The sequence below is a fragment of the Scyliorhinus canicula genome, chromosome 11 (genome assembly GCF_902713615.1).
Source record: "Scyliorhinus canicula chromosome 11, sScyCan1.1, whole genome shotgun sequence".
Taxonomy (NCBI): Eukaryota; Metazoa; Chordata; class Chondrichthyes; order Carcharhiniformes; family Scyliorhinidae; genus Scyliorhinus; species Scyliorhinus canicula.
Genome location: NC_052156.1, coordinates 109120624 through 109144952, shown reverse-complemented (window position 1 = coordinate 109144952; position 24329 = coordinate 109120624). Strand labels below are relative to the sequence as shown.

Genomic DNA, 24329 nt, shown 5'->3' with positions numbered 1-24329 from the left:
CTCTACACAACTTAGAACATGAACACACACAAAATTAGTTTTTGTTTTAACCAAGTCAGTCAGGTTTCCATTGCACCCCTTACTGTTCAACTTATTTTGCTAGGATAATATATAATATGCAAAACATTTTTTCTGCACCTTCAATATATACACACACACACATACATAAAAAGGGGCTATCCATTTTAAAAAGGCTTCAAAATGTGTACTTTTGTTTATCTTTCCTGCAAGCACTTCTCCTTACTATTGGGAGTGCAGAGTGCCTGCTTGTTGCTCAGTGGTCCTAACGAAAACCTGTTTTGCTATTCAATTACAACATGGCTGATCTATACCTCCCCTCCATTCATCTGCCTTATTACTCATAATACCCTTAACCAACAAATATTTATCCATTTTGTTTGAGAACATTTTACCTGACTTCCAGCATCAACCAACTTTTGGTTGGATTGCAAATTGAGCGGGATCCACAACTTCTTGCATGAAGTGGCCTTCTACATGCAACTGGATCAGTGCTAACTGCATAGTATCCAGTCATGTGGTCACTACGAACCAGACTGCAACAATCTATTCCACAGTACATATTGCGGTCATCTTCGATTTCTGCCTATTTCAAGTTATTTTTTGATCCAACTTTTTTAATTAGCTTGTAGTTTAAACCGAGCTAAAATATAACAGTTTGAGTGAAGTTTTAAATTTCTGTCATTTCACTTCTCCCCACCAGTTGCCCTCTTAACTCCCAGATGGCAATCACTCTGCAAGGATTCTCAACCCCTGTATTCGGATGCGGGGCTTTGTGTGTGGAGATATTTGATTAAGGTTCATATATTCTTCCACCAAGGATGGCACAGGGGTTAGCACTGCTGCTTCACAGCGCCAGGGACCCGAGTTCAATTCTGGCCTTGGGTAACTGTGAGGGGCTTGTATATTCTCCCCATGTCTGCATGGCTTTCCTCCAGGTGCTCCGGGTTCCCCCACAGTCCAAAGATGTGCAGATAGATGGATTGGCCATGCTAAATTGCTCCTTCGTGCCCAAAAACAAGTAGATTAAGTGGGGTTACGGGAATAGGGTAGGGGATTGGGCCTAGGTGGGGTACTCTTTCAAAAGGTTGGTGCAGACTCGATGGCCAAATGGCTTCCTTCTACACTGTAGGGATTCTGTAGATTAATTACTACTGCCCACGTTGTTCCAGGACCGGAAAACTGTAAGTGCTCTAACAAGAGATGAAGACACTTTATTTTCTGGCTCACTGGAGGTCACACTGTTGATTATCTAAGAATGTAGAGTATGCACTTGTAACCTCAGCCTTTAATGTCACTTACCAACCAGTTACCCCCATATTTCTGATTTTGAAGATGCCAATGGCGTCCAATATCAAGTGACAATGATGTATGAAAGTACAGACCTAAACCTTTGATTTTAACTGCTTTCTTATAATTATTTCTTTATATAGTTAAAGATTGTAGTTATGAAAGATTTCACCAACAAAGTTTACTGTTTAATAAATGGCTATGCAATTCTATCTAGTAGAATCCATCTTCTTGAAAATGAACAGGCTGCCAATACCATTCCGCACCCTCCCCATCCACAAAGTCTATGGGTGTTTCTCTTTGGTTCATACATACTCACACACAAAGATGCTCGTACTTACGGGAGGATTAATTTCATAGATCTCCCTGTTCTTTATGATCGTATCATTAATTTTTTTCTGTATATTTGATATATGTTGTTCATAAGAAGAGTCATTTGGAGTCTTCCCTGCTATCTGTATACCACCTGGAGAGGGCAGTGCAGTCAGATACAGGCCAGTTGCAGACTAGAACAAGGGGTGTGGGTGGTTATGGTTTGGAGGGGTGGTTATGGTTTGGAGGGGCGGGGGGGGCGAGGTGCAAATAGAACACAAAAAATAGTTAGTATCAGGAAATATAACGGCAGTTTCAATTATAAATACAGACATGGGGTTTATAACAGATAAAGATGATGAGCAGTGTGCACAGATTTTAGACTTAATATATTAATATAAATTAAGAGTGCTTTCACTTTGGCATTACAACATTGAAGCTGGAAGCTCAGTTTAGACAACTTATCTAATCTTCGATATCAACAGTGATAAACATGCATGCTCTGTTTCCATATTCATTTTTCTGCCCATCTCACAGATTCTTAAATGGTGCCCCCCCCCCCCCCCCCCCAAACACACATGGAAATCCGCACAGCTCTTCTCTGTGCCTGCCTTTTTAAGACATTATGTGGAACATTGGCCCATATCTTCCGTTCAGATGCATGACTTAAATCACTGGACTGCCACACATACACAGCGCGACGACCCTAAAGTGTGGATGCACAGGCAAGCTCATGACGTTTAAACTCCATGCCCACTTTTTTTGACAGATTGAGTGAAGTGTTGCATGCAAATTAAAGGAACAGCACTAACTTGGTCGACTTGCCCCAATGTTGGGCAAGTTTTTAACCGTTTTGTTAACACTTTTATTTCTTGGGCCCGGATCATCTAGTAGAGGCAGGAAATATTGGGAGCCATTTTTTTGGTACGTTAATATTTTATATTATTAATGCTTAGCGTTGATAAAAATGTTAAAATGCAAATGATGTGAAAGAAAGATACATCTTCCAAATTTTGTAAAGTTTGATATGTCATGACGATGCTATTCCATTAACGGGACTATAATGAATAAAATGCGGTCATCACTCGCTAACCAGGGTCTGGTTTAGCTCAGTGAGCTAAATCGCTGGCTTTTAAAGCAGACCAAGCAGGCCAACAGCACGGTTCGATTCCCGTACCAGCCTCCCCGGACAGGCGCCGGAATGTGGCGACTAGGGGCTTTTCACAGTAACTTCATTGAAGCCTACTTGTGACAATAAGCGATTTTCATTTTTCATTTCATAATGAGTATGATTGTCCATCAAAGATACTGTGTTACTGGTCACGGGTTCTGTGGGTCCTTGCGTGGTTGATGAGCCTGATCCTCGAGTCACATCTTCAATCACTCACTTGGCAGGACTTTCAAAAAGGCGACACTGGTTCTTGGATGCTCAGTTGCAGGCATTCCTTTCTCAGGCTCCTTTTCTGGGCCTCCTCCTGCCATCAGGTGCTCTCAAAGATTTTTGTCCCTTCAATCAGGAAGTTCCTCCAAGTAGGTCTCTTCCGAGCAAAGGTCTCCCATGATTGACGTCTATGTTCTATTTTTGAAGTAAGCCTTCAGTGGAATTGGTTTTGAACAACCATGATCTTGATATTGGTGCTACTGACTCCTAACAAGGACACTAATGTTATTATCCCTGTTCTCACAGCCGATTTAGAGTTAATGCACATTTGGATTTTGCAATGCATTTTAAGCTGTGCCGTTAAGAGTTTCCCTGATGTAAGGTTCATCCTTACAAGCCTCAGTGATCACTTCAAATGCTTAATGCTTAAATAAAGTTTAATGCCTTAGCTGACATATGCAAGCCTCCTGTAAGCTAATGTGAACTCTCTATCTCTCTCTTACAGGTACTGCAGAATCCAGTGCAGATTCAAAATCTGTAGTTATGCTTCACATCCACTGGGTGATCACACTAATAGCTTGGTTTCTTAAAATCCTTGAACTTCTTTTCAGGCTTCGACATAGGCGCAGGGATCTTAACAGACAGGCTACATCTCTGACTGGCGAGGAAGCAAATCAATTACCCATCTCTAAGAGGGTGCAGGCAAAGGACATCGCAAAATTATGTCAGAGGAGATGTGTGCCAAGATACTGTTTCAGCAGCTGCTGCTTTTGGACTTTGAGCTTGTAAAATTAATTGATATGCAATGAGGTTACTGTGAAAACCCCCATGTCGCCACATTCCGGCACTTGTTTGGATACACTGAGGGAAAGTTCAGAATATCCAATTCACCGAACAAGTACGTCTTTCAGGACATGTGGGAGGAAACCGGAGCAACCAGAGGAAACCCACGCAGACAAGGGGAAGAATGTGCAGACTCCGCACAAACAGTGACCCACGCCGGGAATCGAACCTGGGATCCTAGCATTGTGAAGCAACAGTGCTAATTAATGTGCTACCGTGCACAAAAGCCTCCCTCCAAGAAAGCCAAAACTTAGGCTTAAACACAGTAAATAAATGAGTTGTGAGCATTCCTGGAATGAATCCATGTTAATGGAATATACAAAATTGGAATGTTCGACTATGCGAGGGGTTTAACACTATGTTCAACTATATTCAGAGAAATATTTACTCACAGCAAGGCCCATCAACATGTTTTCACCAACTGTAATCTGAATCCTTAGACCAAAGAGTGCATTCATTCCTCTCAGTTTAAGCTTGTTCATCAGCTGGGTGTGAAGTTCATACTCCATAAATGGCAACAGATTGCTTATTGCTGTGGCATTGGCCTCACCCTGAGTTTTCTTCTTTTGACGACATAGCCTAGATCACCAAGATAAGTAGATGTCAGTACATCTTATTCTCAGCACCCAATGGTAAAATGTAGTCAGGTTGAAATGGTCTGAACTCTGAGCGCATTACCTAGCCTGAATTAAGCAGCCTTTTCCAGTTACTGCCGCTTCCAAGGGAGGTTCAATTGTGGTGAAGAGAACATCCGGAACCTTCTGCTTCCGACAAACATAACAATATGTGAGGTGTGCAGGGAAAGGCATATTTAACTCATCATATGGAATGTGACAGAAACTGCAGCCCAGGGATGATGCATCATCCAACCTGGAAAACGGAGATACATTCTAATGAAATCTTAAACCACAAAATAAATGAACATAATTAACTTTTGAAAGTATTTTGCAAACAGCACAGGAGGCCCTTCAAAAGTTGAAAACTAGGCAATACAACTATTCTTCTGCGCCTTTTAAATAAAAACAAAACCCTAATTTTGTTGCTAACTTCCTGCATTTCAAAAGAAAAGATCAGCTGTTAATCTTATTCACCCATTCAAGAGGCATTTCCATCTACACAATCCACAAGGATAAACCACATTTTTGTGCAGTCGTGTATACATCCAAAACAATTCTGCCATAACTGTGTTGACAGAATTATATTCTGAAAGAAATTAGAACCCCACTTTGCTTTTTATAAATTAGTGTTCTAAACAGATGAATATACTAGTTACTGTGGGACATACAGAAAGACAGGGGCTTAACATGCTGACATAAAAAAAATCACGATTCTTTGCTAATGCATTATTGAAATCACACTTCAGTTTGACTTTCCTGAGTCTTTCATCAAAATCACAAGAAACACAAGACATTTTCTCCAGTTACAAAGTGGAAAATCAGTGAGCAATATTAAGTATGGTTAGTATTTTAGAGTTACCTTGATGCAAGCTGTTAGGTAACAACAACAGCATTTCAATTTCTTGCCAAATCGATGCCAAATTTCAAACTTTGTTAGTAGAACGAAATGAATTGTTTGGACCTGCCCCCTTCACTGTAATAGTTTAACCTACCCTAATATAGAAGCACTATCCTGGCACTGAAGAAAAAAATCAAACTCTCCCTTCTCTGACCCTGTGGAAAAGAAGCTAGGCTGCCTTGACAACCTGTGTTCACTGCAGCCTTCCGTACTGCAGTCTTGAAGCATCTTTGGATTCAGTACCGCCGCTGTGCCTGAAGCAGACAAGATACAGACTTCCTCACTGTGGAAAATAAATTAACAGAAAATTATTGGGATGTTGTATCAAAGCAAATGAAAAAAGTACTAATTTTCAGATCTAAAATACTTGCAACACTTACGTATGCTTTTCTCGGGATACATATAAAGGATTATGGTGAAAAAAGGTGTACAAAAATAACTTTGAAGGCCGCGGAAAAAAAAGCTATCCATCCCTAAGCTTGATACTGCAATCACCTACTATCCTATGGGCAACGTAATCCGAGTATCGAGCTTCTCTCTACACACCAGTTAACATTGCCAGGGTTGTCCCCTTTGTTATGACCTCTGTCACTGCCTTCCTCAAGTCTAAAGGACTTAGACTTAAACATGGCTAGCTGGTTTATCCGCACATTGCATCCTATGTGACTATGACAGTGGTAAACTAACTCTTCTAATTTTTCCTCAGTTTGTCAGCAGCCTTTAAGTCACTTGACCACACCATCCTCCAGCACCTCCTCTTCATCATCTGCACTTGACTGGTTCCATTCATATCTAGCCAGTCATAGCTAAAGAATGACTTGCAATGGCTTCTCTTTACATTCCTGCACCATTATTTCAGAGGGGTCTCTCCTATTTCTCATTGGCGTCCTGCCACTTAACAATATCAGCTCAAAACAAAGGCGGGTTTCACATGTACACGGATGACATCCAGCTCTCTGTCACTAATCTATCTCTCAACTTCCCCATGTTCTCTGCGTTATCAGAACATAAGACATAGGAACAGAATTAGGCCACTCGGCCCATTGAGTTTGCTCTGCAATTTAATCATGGCTGATATTTTTCTCATCCCCATTCTCCTGCCTTCTCCTCATAACTACTGATCCCCTTATTAATCAAGAACCTATCTATCTCTGTCTTAAAGGCACTCAGTAATTTGGCTTACACAGCCTTCTGCGGCAAAGAGCTCCACAGATTCATCACCCTCTGGCTGAAGAAATTCCTCCTCATCTCTGTTTTAAAGGATCATCCCTTTAGTCTGAGATTGTGTCCTCTAGTTCCAGTTTTTCCTACAAGTGGAAATATCCTCTCTACGTCCACTCTATCCAGGCCTCACAGTATCCTGTAAGTTTCAATAAGATCTCCCTTCATCCTTCTAAACTCCAATGGGTGCAGACCCAGAGTCCTCATATGACAAGCTCTTCAATTCAGAGATCATTCTTGTGAACCTCCTCTGGATCCTCTCCAAGGCCAGCACATCCTTCCTTAGATACGGGGCCCAAAACTGCTCACAATACTCCAAATGGGGTCTGGCCAGAGCCGTATATAGCTTCAGAAGTGCATCCCTGGTCTTGTATTCTAGCCCTCTCGACATGAATGCAAACATTGCATTTGCCTTCCCAACTACTGACTGAACCTGCACGTTAACCTTAAGAGAATCGTGAACAAGGACTCCCTTTGTGCTTCTAATTTCCTAAACATCTCCTCATTTAGAAAACAGTCTATGCCTCCATTCCTCCTTTATAAGACCAGTTGTTCAACATCCAGTACAGAATTAGCTGAAATTTTCCTGAACTTATTTTTCTTTATCATTCATGATGTGGGTACTCCTGGCAAATCCAACACATATTGCCCATCCCTCATTGACGGTGTCATTAAAGGAGCATTGATGAATTGCTTCAGCGGTATAGTGCTCTATTGTGCACTATGAAGAGTGTTGTTGGAGCTACACTCATCTAGAAAAATGAAGAGCATTCCACACTCCTGGCTTGTGCCTTGCAGATATGGGAAAGAAGTTGGGAGTCAGGAAGTGAGCTACTCACTGCAAAACAACCAATCTTTGACCTGCTCTTTATGCCACAGTATTCATGTAGCTTGTCCAGCTAAGTTTCTAGTCAATGGTAAGTTCCAGGATGTTGACAGTGGTGAGGTATTCAGTGATGGTGATGCTATTGAATGTCAAGGGACCAGGTTAATTCTCTCAGCACCTGAGATTTGTTTGGCATGAATGTTACTTGCCAATTGTTAGTCCAGGCCTGAATGTTGTCCAGGTTTTCTTGCATACGGGCATCCGAGTTGAAAATTAAACTGCATGGCTTTTCAATCATCAGCAAACATCCCCACTTCTGACTTTCCATTATAGGGGAAGTCAGTGCAGTGATGATGATGATTGGGTCTAAAACAGCATTGGGAAGATCAAAGCCCCTGCCTTTGGTCCTTGTCACAACTACCTTCCTGAGCCTAGTCTCCATCCCTTTTTCTGGTTACCGTCTGAAGCTGAATCTTGGATTCCTATTTCACCCCCAGGTGAACTTCACAGCACATATCCATTTCAAACCAAAATCACCTACCCCCAACTCCATAACATCACCACTCTCAATCACTGCCCGTGTTCATGTGCTGTGGAATCCACTGTCCCGTGCATTGTAACCTCCAGACCTGGCTATGCCAATGCTCTCCTGGTCATTTCTCATCTTCCACCTTCCATAAACTCGAGCATATTCAAACTTCTGCTGTTAACTTGCATCCATCAACCTTATGTTCCCACACCACCCCTCAACCTACATTGACATTTCTAGCCACACATTTTACAAGTGTGCACTTTTTTCCAAACCTCTCCATTCCCCTCTCTATTCCTGTAACCTCCTCAGGTCCTACAACCATCTGAAATCTCCGCGGTCTTCCAATTCTGACCCCACAAGCATCTGATTGTAATTGCTTTATCAGAAGCAGTTGTGCCATCAGGTTGCCTAGAGCCTAAGCTCCGGAATTCTCTCTATAAAGTTCTCCTCCTCTCCAAAGCTTTCTTCTCATTTAAGACCCTCCGTAAAACCAAGCCAATCAGTATTTTAACCAGCTGTCCAAATATCTCATGTGACTTGGTATCAGATTTCTGACAACACCACTGCCTTGGAATGTTTTACTATGTCATTTTCCTGTGTACTATTTACTAATGCAAATGTAAATTGATGTTAAATTGGCATTAAATTAACTTTGTGTGCCTTGTGGAGGTCAACAGTTGGTCCCATTTCCACGGGGGCCAGCAAGTGGTGAATAATTTTCTGATCCACACAAACGTTTTGAAAATTCGTGCAGGGGGTGTGGACGTCGCTGGCTGGGCCAGCATTTATTGCCCATCGCTCATCCCTAATCACCCTTGTCCTTGAACTGAGTGGTTTACTGGGCCATTTCAGAGGGCTGCAAGCCAAGCCAGTTATGGGTTGCAGATTCTCTTCCCTAACAGACATGTGAACTTGGTGGGTTTTTAAGACAATTGAAAACGGTTTCATTAGACCTTTAATTCCAAATTTTTACTGAATTCAAATGTCAGCACCTGCCTTGGTGGGATCTGAACCTGGATCCCCAGAGCATTACCCTAGTCTCTTGGCTTACCAACCCAATGGCAATATCACTGCCTCCCCAAATGAATGGAACAAGGGGTGCCACACTCAAAACTTCCGAGAGAGCAACATTAGTAAAAATACATTTACTGGAGGGAGAAAGAGTATTCTGAACAAAAGAATATTCATAATATTCTGCCCTCCCCCCAAACCAAACCAGTCTTCTCTTTCAATGGGCCACTAATATTACACACAAAACTATAACGTTTATAAATCTGCCATTAATTGCATATCTTTTACATACATAATTACATATACAAAATCCACACACAGACGTTCTGTGTTTCATCTTATGCCAAACATTAAATTGCAAGAATATTGGTTGTTGAGACAGCATTTATAAAGTGTGCATAGCAAAGCACAACATTTTTCTGCAAGCTATTCCAAGGACATGCACTAAAGGTTTCATAGAAAAAATAAAACACATACCAGATGCTGGTTGATTCACTGTATCCAACCACTGCATGGCATCCCAGAGCTTTGCCATGAGACTTGATTTCTTGTCGGATTTCTGCCCACCAAGCATCGCGAGTTTCAGGCTCATCTAAGCAGCAGAAGCAAAAAAGGAAGGGAAAAAAAAATCAATACAGTAGCAAAGTTTTTAATGTGGTACAAGATATAGCCACACAAATCTCTTAAGAAATCAATTTCTTCATCCTCTGCAATATTTCTGACAAGATTTTCAGATCCTTAAACCTGAAAAGGCGGCAATCCAAACCGAGCAAGATATTTTCCAACAAAATATAGTTTGATGATGATGACAGAATACAGAAAAAAAAGATGCTGCCACTAAAAAATGGCCATTAAAGTACTGAATTGTTGTTCAACTCCAACTGGCACACTGCAGAAGGGAACCCACTGTAATTACTCAGTCTGGTATATATGGGACTGCACCCCACAGCAATATAGTTAACTCTCAACTGCTCTCTGGCCGAGCAAGCCAATTCAGTTGGATCAAATAAGCTTACAGTTCAAGAAGGTTGATCATCGCATTTGCAGGGAAAGTTAGGGATGGTAAATAAATGCCAGTGATGCCCACATCCTAAGAATGATTTTCTAAAAAATCTTGAAGCTTTTATTTAGACAGTACATCATAGTCGCAGAGTTAAAATCCTGGAACGTGCTACCCAATAACACTACAGGACCACCTTCAACACAGACCATTATGGTTCAAGAAGATGGTTCACCACCATCTTTCTCAAGGGCAATTAGGGACAGGCAATAAATGCTGCCTTTTCCGGTAACATCCACACCCCATGAATGAATAAATAAAAATGCATTATTTTAAAAATTATACCATTAATAAAAAGCATACTTCAATGCCTCACCATCATTGGATTTAAGGCCATTCAGGCTACTGAAAATTACTCGCACAAATTTAGAATTGTATGGTAGAAAGGCATATCAGGCAACTTCTAAGGAACCAAAATACTAACTGATGTAAGATTGTGTCATGGGCACAATGGAGCAGAGAATTTTGGTAGTACCAAGGTGAGAGTAAACTTGGCAGCCGTGTTTCCTGCTGCTATGCTCAGCTACCATAGAGAACATCTGGTTCCAAGACATACTCCTTGTTCGGATAAGGAGCACAGGGCATTTCTTACAGCCACAGAATGTCAAGAGACTCTGATGTTTCAAACTACTCTAAACACAGTACAAACTGCAACATCAAACCAATAAAAACAAAATTAAGATGCGACTACTTGGAGTCATGGTAAATGGTGTGCGAAATTGAAAATCATAATGGCAAGATGAGCATTACAAAGCAGGTATCACTATTCGGTTCAACTTTATCTATAGTCAGTGAAAGAGCACTGAACTTTGGCAACATTTACATTAGTGACTTGCTGATTTATAATACACTTAGGCAACTCAAAATACGATGAAACATTTAAGCAATGCACTTTCAGCTCTTTTTATCAATAAATATATAAGACCACCAGTGTTCAACCATACACAAGATTCTATTGCAACACATGCATAGGATCAAAGCAACGGAGGCCGTTTGGCCTACTGTGATTGCACTTGATTTTGAGGAGCACCCAAACTCTCCCAATCTCCTGCTCCTTCCCCAGGTCCCGCACCTTTCTTCTTTTCAAGTATGTATCCAATTTCCTTTTGAAAGTTCCCAACAAAATAGCGTCCACCACCCTTTATAGAGTTGATTCCAGATCATCATAACTTGCTGCTTAAAAATAATCTGAATCTCCCCATGCTTCTTTGTTAGATTATATGTGCCCTCTTGTCACCAACACCCCTGCAATTGGTCCCTATCTACTCTACCAATACCACAGCAAAATAGAAAATCGGAGCAGGAGGAGGCCATTTGACCCTTCAAGCTTGCTACGCCATTCAAAATGATCATGGCTGATCATCTACCTCAATACCATACGCCAGCGCTCATTCCCCTTGACACAATAAGTCTAGAAATCTATTTTGTTCTTAAATATATTCAGTGATTTAGCCTCCGCTGCCTTCTGTAGTAGAAGGTTCCAGAGGCTCAGTACCCTCTGACTGAAGAAACTTCTCTTCATCTCAGTCCTCAATCACCTACCCAGTATCCTGAGACTCTAATCCTTTGTTCCAGACTCCTTCGCAGTACTGGAGTGCTTGATTAAAACTATTCTTAATCTTTTCAGAATCCAATTCCAACTTATTTGGTCTCTCCACATAATTGGTATTTATTTTGCAAAACGTCTTCAGTACTCTCTCAAAAGTTTAGACATCATTGTTAAAAATGGTTCCCATACTTAGACACAAAATTTCAGCTGAAGACTAACAAGTGATCAATAACAGTTCAACATAACTTCCTTGCTTTTGCACTCCACCAGCTCGAAGGGAGGCATGATAGTAGAAACAAAATGGCTGCCAAGGAGCATGGCTGGAACAGCCATCTCCATTGCCATTTTCCTGAGACTTGGGAAGGGAGGGGGCTTGGCAACAGGTCTGTGCTTATTAATTAAGTACATCATTGTTGGCTCATTAAGCCAGTCCCCAGTAAAAATTCTGCATTTTAGCAAGTCAGCCAGACTTTAGCAGCGGTCAGGAATCAGACCAGCTCAATGGAAGCAGAGACAGGGTTGATTTTATGCCAATGTGGCACGCGGGAGGTTGGTTAGCTCACATGGCTGGACAGCTGGTTTGTGATGCAGAGCGATGCCAACAACGTGGGTTCAATTCCCGTACCGACTGAGATCACCATGAAGGCCCTGCCTTCTCAGCCTCGCCCCTTGCCTAAGGTGTGGTGACCCTCAGGTTAACTCACCATGAGTCAGCTCCCTCTTTCAAAGGAGAAAGCAGCCGGTGGTCCTCTGGGACTATGGCTACTTTCATTTCCGCTGTTATGTCACAACAACTCGGGGGCTATTTCAGTTCAGTTGGCTGGATAGCTGGTTCGGAGGTTATGGTCGTCTGGGATAATGGCAACTTTATTTATATGGCAAGATGCTGCTGGAGGTGGCACTTCAGGCATTGCACAGGACAAAGAGGCCCTAACCCATTGTATAAAAATTTACTTATTTTAAGGAACATGCCATAAGCTGACCCTGTCTTGGGTTCAATCCTCCCCCAGCCCTTTAAAATGTGGGCAATTTTTAACTTTGCCAGCGTTTATCCTGAAATGTTATTGTGCAAACAACAGACAAAGTAATTGCTGTTGAAGTGAGTTACAATGTGGCCCATGTTTTTGCTGACTCGGCTCCATTCCCATGACCGTACCGGATCATTGGACAACTAACCTGCCAGATTAGACAATTAACACTCATATTCGGTCAAAACACAGCTGCTTCCTGTTTTGGGATAGGGGCAGCTTTACAATCCAGAATCAAACCCACTTCCAGATTCCCGCCTCCAATGGAAAAATCCAGGCCCCTCTCTGTAGAAAGCCCATAATTCCATTTCATTTCTGTAGAAGGCTTCTCAATTTAACTTGCCAGATTTAAAGAATTGTGCACTGAATCCACAGTCTCTATTCCTGAAACTACTTTAAAAATTTTACTGTTTAATTTACGTTGTTTCTCCTTATTCTTCCTTTGAAGATGCATAATCATTTCACATCTTTGTAGTAAACGGCATCTGCCATTTAACCAGACTCTGATATCTTGTCTGTTACTGCTCTCTTCATGGTTTTCTACATTTCAGAATGAGTCATCTGCAAACTTTGAAATTATGTCCTGTATATCCAAGTTCAGGTGATTTCTATTAATCAGGAGAGAAGTGGCCCAATACTAACCCCTGGGAGATATCACTTACTCCATTTCAGGTTGGTTTCACTTCAATTATGTAACATTTCCCCAACAGAGCGGAGTTTGTAAACTTCACAGGATGCATAGAAGTGACAACATGGACACCAACTATTCCGTCCCAACAGTTCGCGTGGGTTTTTATCCCCAAGTAGATGTCATCCTTGAATCGAGGGCCAGCCGCCGAATACTAATCCCTGTTCCTGCTCTGTTCCCTTATTCATCCTTTCCTTTCATTACCTATCTAACCAATTCTTAAAACATTGTCATGCTTCCTGCTTTGATCACTCACTGGAGCCTGACAACCTTCTTCAAAAAGATACCCTATCTCTCTGTCCTACATCCCTTCCATTTAATTTTATATCCATATCCCTTTATTTTCACACCCTCAACCAGTGTTCCGACCAATTCTGTCCCATGTTGTCTTCACTTCGAGCATATCTGTCAAATCTCGAACAAAATAGACCCAACAATCTTTTTTTTAGACAAAACACACTCACCACTTAAATGTATTGCTTCCAAATTCAGCATGAAATTTTATATTTGTGCAGCCTGAAATTCTGAGCAACACATGCTTCTGATAGCAGCCTTCCTATTTTTTCTGGTTACAATCTTAACATTTACAAAGTTGTTTCAGTCGAAGAACATGAAATAAACCAATTACGGAAAATTAATCCTCTCTTAAATCTCAGGTGCTTTGGTACTTTATCTTACATGGAGCTGATTTTGAAACTTGCGACGAGACAATCATTATCTGAGTTACAGCATGAGTATGAAGCATGAAAAAAGGTTACGCTTTCCAACAATTAAAGCTTCCAAAAAGTGTTTAATTTTTGTACCAAAATATATTTTTACCTTCTTGTCCATCATCAGGTTAAAAGGAAGTTACATACACAATTTTCACATTAAGTAATAGAACTTTTGAAATTAAATATTAGGTCATAAAAAACGTGTCATTATTTAGCACCCTTCACAACCTCAAAGCCTCCAAAGGCATTTGCAGCTTTATCGAGAGACACCTCTTCTGTACAACACTCCTCAGTATAACACTGCAGGATTAACGTAGATAATGGGCTCAAATCTCTACAGTGGGACTTTGGATGGGAAACAGTGTTCACTGTTGTCATAAGATAAAATACATCTCATACTTACTTAAATAAATTGAAAATGTACACAAACATGAACTATCCACCGAGTTTTGTTCCGTTATTTTTATTCCACTCTCACATTTGTACACATTTTGCCGCCTGTCATTTCAATTTTGTTTCCAAAAGGTCCTTTCATAGTTTTTAATCAAAATAATTCCTGATTTATTTTTAAAATCGTCATTGATTTAACTCGACAACTCTCAAGTAGCATTTTGAATTTTCCATCTGGAATGAACTGGAACTTGAAATTTAAGAAACTAGCTCCCATTTATTGATGATTAGGAATTTATACATTAAATAAGATCTAGTTAGCAATTTTCACCGGGTATTTTTTTAAAAAACATTATAATTCCTCCCAGATGTGCTTTACAAATTGCTTAAAAAAAGGAATACCTTGGCCTTCCTGCTCTCCAAGTTAGGTACAGCGATGTGAAGCAATAAAACTATGACATGTTAGTGCACAGCTTGGGAAAGACCCTCCTTATGCCCACATTCAAATTGAAGGCACTGCAGATAATCAATAAAGGATGGCACCCGGTAGAATCCAAGGAATCTTTTGCAATGTTACAACTGAAGTTTATTCCAGCGAAATGGAAATAAGGAGGCCAGTGTGATTACTGCTGCACGTACACGAGGATATTTATTGCACTGAAGTCATTGTATGAATGCAAGTTGTTGGAAAGAGAATGATTGAGGATAAGATGATCTAAGTAACATACAGAAATGAAAGATTGGGGATGATCTTCTTTGTATCAACAGCTCAAACAATGTTTTTAACTGACATATTAATACATGTTTAGCCTTTTCCTGTGCAAACATTCAGAAATGTTGAAAACATCAAGATTGGATGTTTAAAATTTTTTTACTCAATAAAAACTCCTACATGCATCAAACATACATGCAAGGGTTTCTGGTGTCGGTATGTAGAGGGAGGATGTACATGGGGTGCCTCCTGTTAGGGTACTGTACTTTTAGTCCTATTCACCCAGTTTCTGAGGGCATCTTTGTTTGAAATCCCACTGGATTGATAGTTTTATTGGTCAGAATATTGAATATGAGAGTTGGGACATCTTGTTGAAGTTGTACAAGACATTGATAAGATCACACATGGAATACTTTGTTCAGTTCTGGTCACCCTATTACAGGAAGGATATTGTTAAACTGGAAAGAGTGCAGAAGAGATTGACGAGGATGCTATCAGGACTTGATGGTCTGAGTTATAAGGAGAGACTGGATAGGCTGGGACTTCTTTCCCTGGAGCGTAGGAGACTTAGGAGTGATCATACAGAGGTCTATAAAATAATGAGTAGCATAGATAAGGTAGATAGTCAACATCTTTTCCCAAAGGCAGAGGAGTCTAGAACTAGAGGGCATAGGTTTAAGGTGAGAGGGGAGAGATACAAAAAAAGAGCAGATGTGAAATTTCTTCACACAGAAGATGGTGAGCATCTGGAACGGGCTGCCAGAGGCAGTGCTAGAGGTGGGTACGATTTTGGTTTTTAAAAAGCAGATAAGACAATTACATGGGCAGGGTGGGTATAGAGGGATATGGGCCAAATGCGGGCGATTGGGACTGGCTTCATGATAGAAACTGGGTGGCACGGACAAGCTGGGCCTAACAGCCTGTTTCCATGCTGTAAGCATCTATGACTCTATGTATAAGGGACATGCCAGAAGGACGAGGGCGAAGAAACTTGAAAGCAGAAGTTCGTCGACCGAATCGGAGGCTTCTCAGGGCTCTTCGTGGAGAAATGGCAGAGGTAGCTTCTGGGGCTGCAGCCACTTCAGTAATGGCCGAGATGCTTTGCGGCGGCATTCACGAAGCAAGGGCCTGTGTTGGGGGATCTCCGTAAGTCGATGGAAAATGGCCTGGCTCCCATTTGGTCGGCGTTGGAGAAGACCAGTGAGACAGTAAGAGCGTATGGCCCAGCAATAAAGGGCATGGAGGTCTCTCTCCTCTCTCTCCCTCTTCTGTCTCTCTCCTGTCTGTCACGCTCCTGTCTGTCACGCTCCTGTCGGTCTCTCTCCTGTCGGTCTCTCTCCTGTCGGTCTCTCTCCTGTCGGTCTCTCTCCTGTCGGTCTCTCTCCTGTCGGTCTCTCTCCTGTCGGTCTCTCTCCTGTCGGTCTCTCTCCTGTCTGTCTCTCTCCTGTCTGTCTCTCTCCTGTCTGTCTCTCTCCTGTCTGTCTCTCTCCTGTCTGTCTCTCTCCTCTCTCTTCTGTCTCTCTTGTCTCTCTCTCCCTCTCTCTCTTGTCTCTCTCCTCTCTCTCTCTCTTCTGTCTCTCTCCTCTCTCTCTGTCTTCTGTCTCTCTCCTCTCTCGCTGCCCCTGCGCCTCTCTCGGCCCCTGCGTCTCTCTCGACCTCTGCGTCTCTCGCTGCCTCTGCGTCTCTCTCTTGCTCTCTGGATGGTTGCGAGAATCGTTTCAAGAGGCAAAATACTAGAGTCGTGGGGGTTGACAGAGGAAATGGAAGGCCCACATCCCAAAGAATACTTTGAGGATGTCTGGGAAGTTGGTGGGGAGGGTGGATTAACATCCCCCCGAGATGGATCGAGCCCACCGGACACTTCGACAGAAGTACCACCCCAATAAACCACCTCGAGCTGTTACTGTGAAGGTTCACGGCTTCCAGGACAAAGAACGGGTCTTGAGATGGGCTAAAGAACATTGTGACTATTAATGGGACGGCTACGCCATCAGGCTTTATCAAGACATTGATGCGGAGCTGACAAAGAAGCGGGTGGCATTTAACAAGATCAAAGCCACCCCGTATAAAAGCAGAGTTTGATTTGGGGTAGTGTGCCCGGCGAGGCTCAGATAGACTTTTGAGGCAAAAGACTATTTTTTCGATGGGCCTTGGACGGATGTAAAAAAACATGGGCTGGGTCTGAGTTGATTGAGGTTTTTGGATGATGGGGATGGGTATGTGGGGAGTTGTTGAATTTCCTTGCACATGTTTGCATTTCTTTGTTCTTGTGTGGGATGAGTGTTTTGAAAGTTGGATTAGGGTGGGAGGATTTAATGTTATGGGGTGTTTTGCTCTACGTGCTATAACTGTTTTGAGAAATATATAGCTCCCTGTTGGTGTACAATGTTTTAAGGGACTTTTTAAATACATTGTGTCATTTTTCTTTACTCTGGGCAATGGCCGACCTGCCAGCCAAAGAATTAGTGAATGGAAATGGAGCAGTGAGGGTGATTGCAGCTCATTATATTATTTTTGTTTTAGATAACGAGCTTGGGTTTTTGTTTTGTTTGGGGTTATGGTTAGCAGAGGTAGGTTTTGGCGGTTTTTTTTATTCACAGTTCTGATTTTTTGAATGTATTGGTTTGGTATTGTTTGAAGGCAGGGAGATCATAGAATTTACAGTGCAGAAGGAGGCCATTCGGCCCATCGAGTCTGCACCAGCTCCTGGAAAGAGCACCTTACCTAAGGTTAACACCTCCACCCTATCCCCATAACCCAGTAACCCCACCCAACACTAAGGGACACTAAGGGCAATTTATCATGGCCAATCCACCTAACCTGCACATCTTTGGACTGTGGGAGGAAACCGGAGCACCCTGAGGAAACCCACGCACACACGGGGAGGATGTGCAGGCTCCGCACAGACAGTGACCCAAGCCGGAATCGAACCTGGGACCCTGGAGCTGTGAAGAGATTGTGCTGACCACAATGCTACCGTGCTGAGATGGGGGGGGGGGGGGGGGGGGGGGGGGGGGAGCAGGAGTAGCTTGCTGACGATGGCTACAGACTTTTCCTTTTTGTGTCTTGCTCGTGGGTTTGGCAGCCATTTTGAGTGGGTCTGGTGCCTGTACTCGCCAAGTAATTATTGGACAGACTCTCGGTGGAAATAGCTGACTCTGGATCGAGGGGGGATTGGGAGGCCATGATTTGCTTGGTCACCTGGAATGTAAAGCGGTTGAATGGCCCAGTCAATAGGTCAAGGGTATTTATTCACCATAAAAGTTTGAATACTGATGTGGCGTTTTTGCATGAGACTCATTTGTGGGTCAGGGACCAGATAAGGTTGCAGAAGGGGCAGGTGGGCTAAGTGTTTTATTCAGGCTTTGATGGCAGGATCCGGGGTGCAACTATTTTAATCAATAACAGGGCTCCATTTTTAGTCGCTAGGAACTTGGGAAACCCTAATGGTAGACATGTGATTGTTAGTGGGTCCTTGGTGGGCACCTGGTTAATGTTTATGCTCCAAATTGGGCCAATACGGGTTGTATTAACAAGCTGCTAGCCTCCATTCCGATTTGGATTCGCATCAGTGAGGGGTGGCTCAAACCTTGTTGAACTTTGTTTAAACCATGTTCAGAGGATTGTAGTATAAAGACACAGAGGTTATGCTGCAGCTCGACAAAACCATGGTTAGACCCCACTTGGAGTATTCTAAGCAGTTCTGGGAACCACACCATAGGATATTTTGGCCTTGGAGCGAGTGCAACATAGGTTTACTAAAATGATACCTGGACTACGGGGGTTAGGTTGTGAGGAGAGATTACACAAATTAGGCTTGTTTTCGTTCGGATTTAGTAGGTTAAAGGGTGATCTGATCTCAGTATTTAAGGTATTAACAGGGAAAGACATGGTAGATAAAGATAAATTATTTCCACTGGTTGGAGATTCTAAAAGTAGGGGACATAGTCTAAGAATTAGGGCTAAACCGTTCAGGAGAGATATTAGGAACCACTTCTTCACGCAAAGGGTGGTAGAGGTTTGGAACTTGCTCCCACAAACAGCAGTTGAAGCTAGGTCAGTTGTTAAATTTAAATCCGAACTAGATAGATTTTTGTTCAGCGAAGATATCAAGGGATATGGGCCAAAGGCAGGTATATGGAGTTAGGCCACAGATCAGCCATGATCTCATTAAATGGCAGGACAGGCTTGAGGGGCTGAATGGCCTACTCCTGTTCCAATGTGTTCTGGATCCAAATCTTTGACTCCATTGGGGTTGGCAAAGGCGTTGTTGGTTTTCATGGAGCAGATTTTGTGGGGGGGGGGGGGGGGGGAACAGATCTGTAGTGTTTCCTTGCACTTGAGGGATAAAGATATTTTTTTTTCGCCCACGTCCATCAGGTTTACTCACGTATTAACCTTTTGGTGGGTAAGTAACTCCTCCCTTGGGTGAAGAGGGCGGGGCATTTGGTGACGCTGATTTCAAACTATGGCCCACATTTTGTGGCTTTGACACTAGAGTCAGTTCCTTCCCAAAGTCCGCCATGGGGACTGGCTATGGCATTGCTGGAGGACAAAAGATTTTACGAATACATGTCCTCCTCTTTGGAGGAAATATTAAATTTAATAAAAGTGAGTCTATCACACCTTCTATGTTGTGGGAAGACTTTCAGGTGGTCATGGGGGGGGGGGGGATAAAAACACACATGGAAAGGACTGTGAGGGTGAAGCAGCAGGGACTGGTGAACTCCATCCTTGAGGTAGACCATCAATATTCGCCTGCTCGCTTCCGTGTAGGAAAAGGCTACAGATGCAATTTGATTTACTATCAACAGATAAGCCAGCTGTGACCTTCGAGTGGGTATTTTATGAACACGGGGAGGACAGTCGCCTTTTAGCTCATCAGCTGAGGCAGCAGGCTGCTTCCCGGGAGGTTGTGCAGATAAGAGGCTTGGGTGGCAGTTTGGTTTCTGCCCCACCCAAGGTCAGCAGGACTATTGAAACATTTTGTCGGGATTGCTCTATTGTTCGGAGTCCTGGGAGAGAGTTTGGCCACGGCGGAGGTTTTGGATGGGTTATCCTGCCCATTGGTGATGAGGGAGAATCATGCAGAGTTGGAATCCTTGTTGGGTCCCGAGGAAATTATGAAATGCATTGGGTTAATGCAGATGGGTAAAGATTCCCCTTTGAGTTTTATAAGAAACTTGCAGGACAATTGATCCCTTTAATATTAGATATGTTTAATGACTCCTTGTCCCGGGGTTCTTTGCCCATCACACTTGCGCAGACCTCTATTTCTTTGATATCGAAGAAGGAAAAGGACCTTGTGGAATGTGGGTTGTTTCGACCCATTTCACTTTTGAATGCAGATGGTAAATTACTCGTGAAAGTGCTGGCACTGAGTTGGAGTCCTGCCTCCTGAAGGTGATCTCGGAAGACAAGACAGGCTTTGTCAATGGTCGGCTATTAAATACTGCACTCACCTCCACCCCCCCCCCCCCCCCCCCCCCCCCCCCACTGTGCCCAAACCAGAGGTGATTGTTTCCATGGACGCCAAAAAGGCATTAAATAGGGTGAAGTGGGAATATCACTTTGAAATTCTTGGGAGGTTTGGATTTGGGCAAAAGTTCATATCCTGGATTCAGTTACTGTATAGGGCCCCCACTGGTGATGTTCGCACAAATGCCTTGAGCTCAGGTTATTTTCCACTGAATAGTGGTAAAAGGCAGTGATGTCCATTGTTTGTCCTTTCATTTGCTTTATCAATTGAACTGCTGGCCGTAGCATTGAGATCTCCTAGTAAATGGAAGCGGATAAATCGAGGAGGGAGGGAGCATAGGATGCCCTGGTACACCAATGATCTGCTTCTTTATATTATGGACCAAATATCCACTATGGATGAGATAATGAAGTTACTTAGGAGTTTTGGCTCATTCTCTGGGTATAAGTTGAATTTGGACAACAGGGAAAACTTTCCAGTGAAACCCACAATGAGGAGAGCCGACCTGGGAATGTTGCCGTTTCACCTTGCCAGATCAAGTTTTCATTACCTGGGAATCCGGGCGGCTCACGATTGTACCTCGCTCCATAAATTAAATTATGCTCATCTGGTTAAGAGAGTCAAATCTGGCTTGCAAGAGCGGGGTAACCTCTCCTTGTCCTTGGCGGGCTGGGTTTTCAGACTATTAAAATGAACGTCCTCCCAAAGTTTTTATTTCTTTTTCAGTGTCTCTCCACTTTTCTCCCCAAATTGTTCTTTGTTAAGAGTGAACAAATTAGAATTCTTTTTCATTTGGGCGGGCAAGAGCCCAGGGATCCTCCAGAGAGATAGAAAGTCAGGTGGTCTAGCTTTACCCTTCGCAGGGTCAACTCCACATCCTCTTGTGCTTGGCTTAATTTAATCCAGTTCAAGGTGGTGCACAGGGCTCAGTTAGCCAAAACAAACATGCATGGTATTTTTCTCTGGGGTGATGGACAGGTGTGAACGGTGTTCTCTGGGGCTGGCTAACCATACACAATGTTCTGGTCTTGTCCAAAGTTAGTAAGCTTTTGAATACAGAACTGGCTCGGTTACAGGAGGCAGAGGGTAGTGGTAGAAGGGTTTTTTTCTGAATGGAAGATTGTGACTAGTGGTGTTCCACAGGGATCAGTGCTGGGGCCTCTGTTGTTTGCAGTTTACATAAACGATTTGGAGGAAAATGTAGCTGGTCTGATCAGTAAGTTTGCGGATGCCACCAAAGTTGGTGGAGTGGCAGATAGTGTTGAGGATTGTCAGAGGATACTGCAGGACATGGATAGGTTGGAGACTTGGGCAGAGAAATGGCAACTGGAATTTAATCCGGATAAATGTGAGGTAATGCTTTTTGGTAGGTCCAAGGTAGAGGGGAATATACAATAAATGGCAAAATACCTAGGAATATTGAAAGCCAGAGAAATCTGGGCGTACAGGTCCACAGATCTTTGAAAGTGGCAATGCAAGTGGGCAATGTAGTCAAGAAAGCATATGGAATGCTCACCTTCATTGGACAGGGCATCTAGTATAAAAATTGACAAGTCATGCTACAGTTGTATAGAACCTTGGTATGGCCACACTTGGAATATTGCGCTCAATTCTAGTCACCACACTACCACAAGGATGTGGAGGCTTTGGAGAGGGTGCAGAGGAGGTTTACCAGGATGTTGCCTGGTCTGGAGGGTGTTAGCTATGTGGAGAGGCTGAATAGACTCGAACTGTGTTCATTAGAACGATGGAGGTTGGGGGACGACTTGCTAGAGGTCTACAAGATTACGAGAGGCATGGATGGAGTGGATGGGTAGGCACGCTTTCCCAGGGTGGAGGGGTCAGTCACTTGGGGGCAGAGGTATAAGGTCCATGGGCAAAGTTTAAAGGAGATGTGCAAGGCAGGTTTTTTTTACACAGAATGGTGAGTGCCTGGAACGCGCTGCCAGGGGAGGTTGTGGAAGCAGATACATTAACGATGTTCAAAAGGCATCTTGACAAATACATGTATATGGGTATAGAGGGATATGGCACTAAGAAGTGCTGAGGGTTTTGGCCACGGGTGGTATCATGACCGGTGTAGGCAGGAAGGGCCGAAGGGGCGGTTCCTGTGCTGTATTATTCCTTCTTCTTTGTCTCTTTCTTCAATTCCATGTCAGAGATACCTTGTGTCGAACTGGAGCCATGTACGCTGGTGGCTATTTTTGGGGTATTGGACTCGCCGTTGCTGCAGACGGGTGACGGTAGATGTCCTTGCTTTTGCCTCGTTAGTAGCCCGGAGGCGGGTTCTGCTTGGGTGGAGGTCTCCTACTCTGCCCAGTGCCTCAGCCTGGCTGAGTGACTTCACTGAGTTCCTACACTTGGAGATGGTCAAGTATACCATTAGGGGGCCGGCAGAAGGTTCTACCAAACATGGCAGCCATTCATTTCCTTTTTAAAACATTTAGTCACTGTCAATTGTTAAGGGGTTTTATTTTATTGTTGGGGGGTTAAGACTGGGCGTGTTCTTGATAAATGGCTGTTTTTTTTACATTGTAACTTAAAGCGTCTGTTTTATATTATTCTGCTTATAATGAAAATGTTTTTTAAAATGCATGCTAACTTTATAGAAATATTAACATGCATTCATATTTGTTATTGGAGACCTGAGTGCAACTTTTAATTCTAATAAGAAAGCAAACAGCTTTGTTACTTTTGTTTGCATGCTGGTCTTTGTGACCTCTCAACTGCAGTGTGTATGTTGTTTCCCTATCTGCCTGGGACAGCACACCTTCCACAAAAAACATCCAATAATATTCTGCAACTGATCAGTTTTATACAAATTTATTTCAACTGTCAGCTTTTATGACCGACATGAAAGTGCAGCCTGTCTAAGCTATTAGATTCCTACAACCGCAAAATGCAAGTTAAATTATGCAACCCTTTCAAAGGCATCTTCACATTTATTTTCTTAGATAGCAATTTGCAAACTTGCGAGATACTGAAGAGCAACGAACGCATGAGAACAGGAGAAATATCGTAGTTGCTTAATTGCGTTAGGAACTCGGTTAGAAACTACAGTTTTCAACAAATACACAATTGTAAGAAAGATATTGAAATGCAATTAAACAAAATGTGCACTCTGCCACGAAAAAGTGCAAATTTAAAAATAAATCTTCAGAAACAGCAGCCTTTTCACAGTTCAAGCCATAAAGTTTCAAGTGGGCATGCAATTACAAATCCACAGAAATTAAGCTTGAAGCCGAAGAGGTAATAACTTAAGAGTGCATGATGCTAAGCACCAAGCAGAGTTTGACAATACACAAGTCTTGGCATTACTATCTGAAGCAAAAATGTAAAAATAAGAAAAAATGGCAATACAATAGAAACTCTCTCGGTGAACTGTAGTCAAAAAATACTATGCATGTTGCGGCATGCTTCACTGAACGGGACAAAACAGACAGAAAACCATGGCAGCTCACTGAAATGGTTAAAGTAATAATCTTGACATTCTTGTAAAAGCATAGCGAATGTACGCAACATCAAATAATTTATTTTTTATAAACAGTATTAACACATTACTTCAAATACCCAAACCAGAAAATCAGCTTTTGTTCCTATGTTTTAAAATATAATTTCTAAGGTAGTAATGAAGGAATAAAAACCATAAAGGTGATCAATGATGGTAGGGGCATTGGAAGCTACCGCAGGTTTAGCCCACTGGGCTAAATCGCTGGCTTTTAAGGCAGACCAAGGCAGGCCAGCAGCACAGTTCAATTCCC

At 42.6% G+C, this 24329-nt stretch overlaps 1 protein-coding gene across 20 annotated transcripts in view; it reads right to left on the bottom strand.

Annotated features, from left to right (window-relative positions):
- c2cd5 (C2 calcium dependent domain containing 5) overlaps positions 1–24329 on the bottom strand; it is a 141422-nt gene that overhangs the window by 64408 nt on the left and 52685 nt on the right. For 12 of the 20 annotated variants that reach the window (XM_038811056.1, XM_038811044.1, XM_038811048.1 and 9 more), the window contains 5 exons: positions 9427–9541; positions 5454–5642; positions 4523–4714; positions 4237–4423; positions 1650–1814 (listed from right to left, as the gene is read on the bottom strand). In XM_038811056.1, the coding sequence (XP_038666984.1) occupies positions 1650–1814; positions 4237–4423; positions 4523–4714; positions 5454–5642; positions 9427–9541 (848 nt within the window). The remainder of the gene's footprint in view (positions 1–1649; positions 1815–4236; positions 4424–4522; positions 4715–5453; positions 5643–9426; positions 9542–24329) is intronic. The other 8 variants (XM_038811051.1, XM_038811042.1, XM_038811045.1 and 5 more) reach the window with 2 other exon arrangements.